The sequence below is a fragment of the Lupinus angustifolius genome, chromosome LG07 (assembly GCF_001865875.1).
Source record: "Lupinus angustifolius cultivar Tanjil chromosome LG07, LupAngTanjil_v1.0, whole genome shotgun sequence".
In the NCBI taxonomy this organism is placed as follows: domain Eukaryota; kingdom Viridiplantae; phylum Streptophyta; class Magnoliopsida; order Fabales; family Fabaceae; genus Lupinus; species Lupinus angustifolius.
Window position 1 is genome coordinate 5,341,642 of NC_032015.1, and position 9,427 is coordinate 5,351,068.

General features: G+C 30.9%; 1 protein-coding gene across 1 annotated transcript; it reads left to right on the forward strand.

Moving 5' to 3' along the window:
• Positions 4,272-6,169, forward strand: LOC109352751 (cationic amino acid transporter 8, vacuolar-like). The gene has a single exon (XM_019594943.1). It carries the CDS (start codon positions 4,355-4,357, stop codon positions 6,125-6,127), a length of 1,773 nt encoding a protein of 590 aa, XP_019450488.1. The 5' UTR covers positions 4,272-4,354; the 3' UTR covers positions 6,128-6,169.

Consider the following 9,427-nt stretch of genomic DNA (forward strand, 5'->3'; position numbering starts at 1 on the left):
CATTATTTTAACAAAGAGCATATGGATTGTCTTTACCAAGTTGTAGTATAATTGTTGAAAATGGCATATGGATTGTCTATACTAGGTTGTAATATAGTTTTTTATCTTCTTGGTTCGTATTATTCTTCCTTTTCATTTCATTTCACCATTGATGTCTCTTATTGTTGGTTCACCCTTGAAGCATTATTGTAGGTTAGTTTTCTATACATTTGTGTATCTAATATTTTGTTTGTAGAATTTTCTACTAAAAGTAATCATTATTTTAACAAAGAACATATGAATTATCTTTAACAGATTGTAATATAATTGTTGAAAATGATATCGACAACGATAGATGATAAAGAGGAAGAAAAAAGATAATAGCCCATGACAATTTTGTATTTTGATTATTTTCCTTTCAATTTGTAAATAAATAATTGTTTAAAAATAAACACTAGAGAATGTATTATATGTTATCTTACCTAAACTAGAGCAAGAAATTGTATGTGTTTTAATAGTCATTTTGATATTATTTTGATACATTTTGTGTTAATATTATTTTTCCTGTGTTTAATGTCATTTTGTGATGAATAAAGATTTGTATTTTGATTTAAGATTATATATTTTTATTATATAGTTTAGTTTGTATCATATTGTACTTAAGACTTTCAATTTGATCTATTAGAAAATTGATTCAAGATCACAACTGTAATTGAATCAATCTTCTAAGATAGAAAATTATGCAATTTAAGGTATATTATTATTTACATTTATTTGACGAGAGAGATTTTATGTCGTGTTCAAATTTACTTAATTGTAACATATTATCTAATATTTTGTTTGTAGAATTTTCTACTAAAAGTAATCATTATTTTAACAAAGAGCATATGAATTATCTTTAGCAGGTTGTAATATAATTGTTGAAAATGGTGTCGACAACGATAGATGATAAAGAGGAAGAAAAAAGATAATAGCCCATGACAATTTTATATTTTGATTATTTTCCTTTCAATTTGTAAATAAATAATTGTTTAAAAATAAACACTAGAGAATGTATTATATGTTATCTTACTTAAACTAGAGCAAGAAATTGTATGTGTTTTAATAGTCATTTTGATATTATTTTGATACATTTTGTGTTAATATTATTTTTCCTGTGTTTAATGTCATTTTGTGATGTATAAAGAGTAGTATTTTGATTTAAGATTATATTTTTTATTATTATATAGTTTAGTTTGTATTATATTGTACTTAAGACTTTCAATTTGATCCATTAGAAAATTGATTCAAGATCACAACTGTAATTGAATCAATCTTCTAAGATGGAAAATTATGCAATTCAAGGTATGTTACTATTTGCATTTATTTGAGGAGAGATATTTTATGTCGTGTGAAAATTTGCTTAATTAATATTTTCATTATGTTATGAAACATTTATTGGTCAATCATTACATAACGTTATATAATATTAAAGTGCAATCATTATAATATTTGAATTGCAATAGTGTAATAATATATTTTCATAAAATTCAAATTATAAAAAAGGAATTGTAACCATAGAAATGTAACCATCAAATTTATAATTTTAATATATATGCTTTTAATTTTAAATTTTCTTCTATTAGTTTTGAAAGTACCAGCTATATTTTTAGCTAATAAATAATTTGATATTTTACACCTAAAATAGAATAACAATATTAGGAAAATGACTAATTAAAATATTAGTATAATTCAAATTAAAGTTATTTCTGATTCCTTAATTTTAGACATTGCCCATTATAGATATAAATGTATAATCAATATTTTCTTGATTAATATATTAATTACGTAATAAAACATTTATTAAACATTTATTGTTCATGTATGTTATTGTAAAATTTATTTAATTAATATTTTCACTACGTTATGAAACGTTTATTGGTCATGTACGTTATTTTAAAGTTTATTTAATATAAAATTAATAAAACGCTTAGAAAATTAACTTCCTCCACACACACAGTTACAATGCCGCCATTACATTAAGAGAGACAGACATGCAAAAATTATTCTTAGTGAATCTAGTTATATTTATGAAATTGCTTTTATAAATTATATATCTATTCCACCTCTTGAGATAAAAATAATAATTAAGAGGATCCGAATAGATTATAGTAGAGAGTTGCCTTAGTTTCATAAAATAAAGAGAAATCAATCACATTAGTGTGTAAATTAGAAATTTTTTCTCCTCTCACATTCCTCACCCATAGGACTTTCCTTTTTTTAAAGAAAAAAATTGTTAACTTCTAAGTTGTCATTTATTCTAATAGAATAGATATGCATGTGTATAACTATATTTTGATTTCAAAATTTCACTTAAAGGGAGAATATATTATGTAATGAAGATCCTTTAGTTGATTTTCGATTCACGATCGTTCTTGATTGGTGCATTAAATTTGACTAAGTTGCTTGAGATATGGCCTAAGCTAGATAATTTTTTGACCGAGACAAATGGAAATTACGGCTTGGTGGAGACAAACATTATTTTGGCCAAGTTTGTGGGTGTTTGGCCAAGACAAACTTGGGTTGTTTAAGTCGATGGAAATTATAGGTATTGGATAAAAGAAATGGAAAAAATTTGAAGGTGATGGCGCCACAAATAAGAGAGTTGTTTGATAAGCCCATGATGTTCGTCACAAGGAAAGATCATTGATAAGAACTAAGAGTAAGGCGTCGTACCAATAGTGATAATCCTATAAATGCCACAAGGAAGGTTCCTTCAAAAGTTACAAGTTAGGAGCAAAACTCAACTAAAGAGGAATTAATCTAAACAAAATTCAACTCGTTATTTCTCATGGTAAGTATGGATACAAATAGTGGTGGCTGGCCAACACATGGCTTCATGTGCAAATATGAAGTAAATTACAATAATGAGTCTTTTCTTACTAATGTCCTTGACCTACAACTTAAACATGGTCTAGGTACAATGTATGCTAATAGTGGAAAGTTTTGTGCCCATGAATTCTTCTTTATATGAAAATTGACTCGAGGCTTCCTATATGGTAACTTCTTGGCCGAATTGATGCTTGCTTGATTGGGTGTACACGGCTTGCTCTATGTAATAAAGGAAACGACGCCAAGCTTGTTATGGAAAGAATCCCCTTTGGCCTTGATGATGATCACACGACCTTGACTCCTTAAAAGAATCCCATTTGGCCTTGATTATGATCACACGACCTTGACTCCTTATGGTAAGTTTTAATCATGCCATATTCTGAATTCATCCTTGTTTTCCACGCCTAATTGATATGGAAAGAATTCATTCGTTACATTGTGATTATGATGACCACACGACCTTGGCTCACTTATGTCAAGTTTTAATATTTAACACATTTGAGCTTTAGCCTTGGTTTTCCAAGCCTAGCTTGGTATGGAAAGAAATCATTTTTGAATGATTCCAATATGGTAAGTTCTAATGGAAAAGAATTAAGTTTGAATTTGAAATCATCTCCCTTGATTTGCACGTTCATACTCATATGGCAAGAATTTGTAATAAATCTTGATTGATCTTCACGACCAAATATTTCAAGTCCACATTCATTTGTACATGTTTACATATGGTAACAAAGTTCCATGGCACATGGCCAAATTTAAAACAAAGTCTTGGCCATTAAGGCTTTGTTACAAAAGAAATAAATACTTTAATTTAAAAGGAGAACATCCTAAATCGACCCATGAGAAAAATTCTCATTTATTAAAAACAAAGTAAACTAAATTTTAAGGACATAAAGGTCCTTCATAGTCATAGTCTCAAGGTGGTTTTCCAGAGTGAATGATGTCCTTTGTAAGTATGCCCTTTCAAGATTTGGTCATTGCCCTATGGTTTTCCTCATTTTTTTTAAAGAGAATTTGACCTACACAAATATAACTGATTATCTCTATGATTGAGATTAATTGATTATAATTTTTTATAAATAATAGTAAAAATATCATTACGATTGATCGTATATCGGAGGACCGTAATAATAATCATAAAAATACAAAACAACGGTCAAAGCTGTTTGAATTTCCAAAAAAGGGTAGGTTAGGTACCTAATAAAATTTTAAGAATCATCCAATAGAGCGATGTAGACAATGGATCAAACAAATTAAGAACCGATATATCCAAAATTAGACAGAATACATTATTATTTATTAGGAAGCGATTCTTTGAAATTAATACAAGGATCTCATACCAGTTTTAGTTGGTGTTATTACAGAAACTGAAACAACACGTTCCTGGACGTAAATTGCAGCTGAATACTTTATAGTAATACAGCACGTGGTGGCATTAAAATACAGTTGTAGCGTCGTTACTTATTGATTTGGGTTGTTCAATTCCAAACTTTTCTGAAACAACATGGCAGAATCAGCATCACTGCCACCTTCCACCACCGTAAAAAGAAGTTACTGGCGGTGGAGCAAGCAAGATTTCTTCCCTGAACCCTCGTTCGAAAACTCCAAATCCTACGGAAACGCACTCTCCAATACCGGCCACCGCCTCAAAGACCGCCTCCTCAACCGCTCCACCGATTCCAATGAACTCCTCGTCCTCCCATATGCCAGTGAGAACCGCATGCGCCGCTGCCTCACCGCCTGGGACCTCGCATGGCTCTCATTCGGTTCCGTCGTCGGCTCCGGCATTTTCGTCATCACCGGCCAAGAAGCCCGCCTCAATGCTGGCCCCGCCATCGTCCTCTCCTATGCTGCCTCTGGTTTTTCCGCTCTCCTCTCCGCCCTTTGCTACACCGAGTTCGCCGTTGACATTCCGGTCGCCGGCGGTTCCTTCTCCTACCTTCGCATCGAGCTTGGTGACTTCGTCGCCTTCATCGCCGCCGGTAACATCCTCCTCGAAGCTATCGTCGGTGCCGCCGGCCTAGGTCGCTCATGGTCCTCGTACTTTGCCAGCATGGTGAAGAACGACCCGGATTTCTTTCGGATCCATGTCAGTTCCTTAAAACCCGATTTCAGCATGCTTGATCCAATAGCAGTAGTAATTCTCTTCATTGCTAATGGAATAGCAATGAGTGGAACAAGAAAAACTTCTATTTTGAATTGGCTTAGTTCAATTGTCACAACATTGGTGATTGTGTTCGTTATCGTGGTTGGTTTTATCCATGCTAAAACTGAAAATTTGGTGCCGTTTTTCCCTTTTGGGGTAAAAGGGGTTTTCACTTCTGCAGCTGTTGTGTATTGGTCTTATACTGGTTTTGACATGGTGGCAACAATGGCTGAGGAAACTAAGAACCCTTCAAGGGATATACCTATTGGTTTGATTGGTTCAATGACTGTGATTTCTGTGATTTATTGTTTAATGGCTTTGGCACTTGTTATGATGCAAAAGTACACTCAAATTGATAAGGATGCTGCTTATGCTGTTGCTTTTGATTCCATTGGGATGCATTGGGCTAAGTATCTTGTTAGTATTTGTGCACTGAAGGGAATGACTACTAGTATGCTTGTTGGCTCTCTGGGCCAAGCTAGGTACATGACTCAGATTGCAAGGTCTCATATGATACCACCATTTTTCGCACTCGTTCACCCCAAGACTGGAACACCGATTAATGCTACTTTATTGATTACCATATGCAGTTCAATTGTTGCACTTTTCTCTAGCTTGGATGTTCTGTCTAGTGTTTTTTCGGTTAGTACACTTTTCATTTTTATGCTCATGGCTGTTGCATTGCTTGTGAGGAGGTATTATGTGAGAGAGAGCACATCAAAGAGGGATTTGTTGAAAGTGGTAATGTGCTTGTTGGTGATTGTTTGTGCTTCTACTGTTGGAGCTGTACTTTGGGGCTCAGAGAGGTTTGGTTGGATTGGGTACACAGTGGCTGCTGGTGTTTGGTTTCTGGCTACTTTGGTATTGAGTTTCCTGCCAAAGCAAAGGGCTCCAAAGGTTTGGGGTGTTCCACTAGTTCCTTGGCTCCCTGCATTGTCCATTGGAACCAACCTTTTCCTCATTGGGTCCTTAGGTCGTGAAGCTTTTTGGAGGTTCTTAATGTGCACCAGTGTCATGCTTCTCTACTATTTCTTTGTTGGTGTCCATGCAACTTATGACGCGGAGCATCAAAATAGTCAGGATTCAAAACTTGCAGGGGGAGTGGAAGATACAAATCAAGAGGTCTTGTAGTACCAAGTTTATAAGTTTAATCATCATATACTATCATTATTTGTAACAACGGAAAACATCTAAAGTGAATTACTATCATTATTGTGTTCTAGATAATGGAGTAGTTTATATTTTCATGCTTAGGGTCTATTGTTTCTTGGTTGATAATCATGTAGTAGAAGCCAAACATGATTCATTCCTTGACCTTTCTACTGAATAAATGAAAGAACCAGTAAAAGCAGATTTTCTTAATTATCTGGCAAGTTTCTTAATTAAAGAGGATAAGTATCTCTTAATGATCCATACCACTTAAAGTAAAGTTGCTATTAGGCATAATTATTTCATACAAATATGGGTAAACTTGGCCCACTTCACAATGCTAGCAATGTTGTCTTATTGTACCCCGAGTATAGGAAGTTAAAAGAAAACAGTTTTAACCTATTGAGAATAAAACTAGTCTGGCAAACAAAAATGACAAAGAAAATCAAAGTCACAAGCTTATGACAACCCTTCATACATTGATCCTAATGAATAAAGGACTCATTTGTTTTTTATTCTATAAAGAAATTACATCTCACAATAAAGGAGATTGAATCCTTTTTCACAATTACTTCTCTGTCATTATCATTTCATATCTCCATATTCGTCTCCCCTTTCATTTCATATTTCTCTATTCTTCTCTTACATGTCTACAATCTAATGTTTCATTCGTCAATCTTCATTTCGTTAAACTTAATATGATGATTTATGTATCCTATACTAAATCTTCATCATTGTAGATTTGTTCTTATTTTATAAATATATTGTTTAAAGTGTATTTATTTTGATTTTTTCATTCATTAACCTAATATGATGACTTATGTATCCTGTTACTCAATCTTCATCATTGTAGATTTGTTCTTCTTTTGTAAATATGTTGTTTAAAGTGCATTTTTATTGATTTTTTTCATTCATTTGTTTACTTTTAGATATGTTCTTATTTTTCTTATTTTCTAGATATTTTAATTGATTTTTGTTTATTATGTATGTGTATTCTTATTTTTTCTTTGATTTGTTTATATTATATATATGGTACGATTGATTTCATTATTTTGTAGATTTGTTCTTCCAATAATCATCTTCCTTAGTGTATGATTTACAAGGATTTCATCCTTAACAATGACCAAACCCTCAATAACTATGTTATGTACCCAATCTCCATTTATATATATACACATTTAGTTACAAGTTACAATATTGTATTTGTTTGTTTGTTGTTATGAATTTATTTATCTTCTTATCTTATATCACTTTTATCATCTTATCTCTTCATTTGCAGTTTGACTATCCATTAAAGCATATCTACGGGTTAGTGTCATGTCTATGTGTCCCCATCTTACTAAAATCTTCAATTTTATCCTCCTTTGCACAATAAATGAATTTGATTATTTTTTCTCACGTGATATTTGTTAAAATATTTTTTCCTATGTGGTTATTTTTCTAAAGCAGGAAATATGAATTGGCCATATTCTTTGTTTCGACATTTTTAGAAAAGAAACATCACATCTTATAATACAATGATTAGAGGTTATATTCATTATCTGAATATAGAATAACGATTAGAGGTTATATTCATTATCTGAGTGTAGAATAATAATTCTTTAATTTTATTATGTGTTTGTTCTTTTACATCCGAAATTATTTTTTTCACTATCTGAATGTGTCAACATTATATTAGTAAGAATAATCTTTAATTTTTTTTTATTCTCATCATAAATAATTTGGCATGTTTAATTGTTGAATATGTATATTTTATCTAATTAATCATAGTAAATGTGATCATCATATCAGTCGTAACCACCAAAGACAATTTGATTTCATTTATATTATACTATATAAGTAATAAATTTTTTGGAATATTAATATTTAATTCCATTTATATTCTGTTTTGTTTGAATTTATGGATGAGTTAAAAAATAATAATATAAAATTATATAATTATAGCTAATAAATTTGTGGAATGCTAATTAAGTAATAATTAGTCATTAATATCTTTGAATGTATTAATTGAGTAATATTAATTAGTAGTTACATTTTAGGAACTGAAATTATTAGGCATGATTGTCTTTGAATGTTTTTTGCTCTATTATCTAAAAACTAAATAATTGTCCTCCACAATTATTTTTGTTATTTGCTTTTTTATTGTGTTTTTTGATTGAATTTTTCTTTAATATAATGTAATAATGAAAATATTAAAGAAATTTCATTTGATTATGATAATTAATTGATTTGATTTATATTTTTATTAAATTATTTAGGATTCGCTAATCTTAAGCAATGCTCATTATAGATATAAATTTTCATAATTGTAAATAATAAATTTGTGAAATATATTTATATTCAATTCCATTCATATTTTATTTTGTTTGAATATATGGATCAATTACAAAATTTGAATTTATGGATCAATTTATATTTATATGTAATTTGTATGATTCATTCAACTCCATGAAAAGCGTGATTAATTGAACATATTACATGATTAGTTTAATATTGAAAATTTAATGCATATTTATAATTATGCTCATAAAGAAATAATTAAATAATAATATTGTAATGCCCCGAAAAATACTTCAAAAAAAAACATTGCGGAAAGTGGGTAAATTTTTTTTCTTTGGATAAAGAGATTGTATAAAATTGTTTCCTTTTTAAAACCTTCTTTTTCCGGGACATCACTTTAAGTAACTCAAATGCGGAAAATCAACTTATCGTTATCGAGTGATAACTTAACCTGATTCACAATTTCCTGAATAACGCAATGCATATAGACGGTTAAGTCATCTTTAGTTCATACAAACTAAATCAACAAAGGCGGAAACTACATCGCCACTAACATATACAAAATCCAAAAAGAAAGGGCGGAAATACTAATCATCGCCCACAGACACTAAACAAAGACATGAACAAGCTGAAGCCGTCCTTGTTTCAAAAGTCACAAAATGATAAGCAACTCCTAGTGGCTAACTCCAAAGCTAGGGTACTGCCTCTTCCTCAATTCCTCATGCCCCCTCATGGAACATCACGGACGGGTAGCTCCAAATCCGAGCAAAGCTGTCTACCTGACGAGCACACGTCCGAAAAGCAAGCAATAGAAAAGAAGAGAAATAGAGAGAGTAAGACATCTAATGAACATAAATTCATTGACGGCATGGACTTACTCAGAATATCACACTCAGACAATTGTCAAATTTACATGAGTAATATAACCAGATTCATCAATTGTTCTCATAAACAATTATCAAATTAACCTATGTAATGTAAACAACACTTATTTCCATCAAT

Bases quoted from the DNA above. Each gene is read 5' to 3' on its own strand.
- LOC109352751 (XM_019594943.1), top strand. From the start codon at position 4,355: ATGGCAGAATCAGCATCACTGCCACCTTCCACCACCGTAAAAAGAAGT.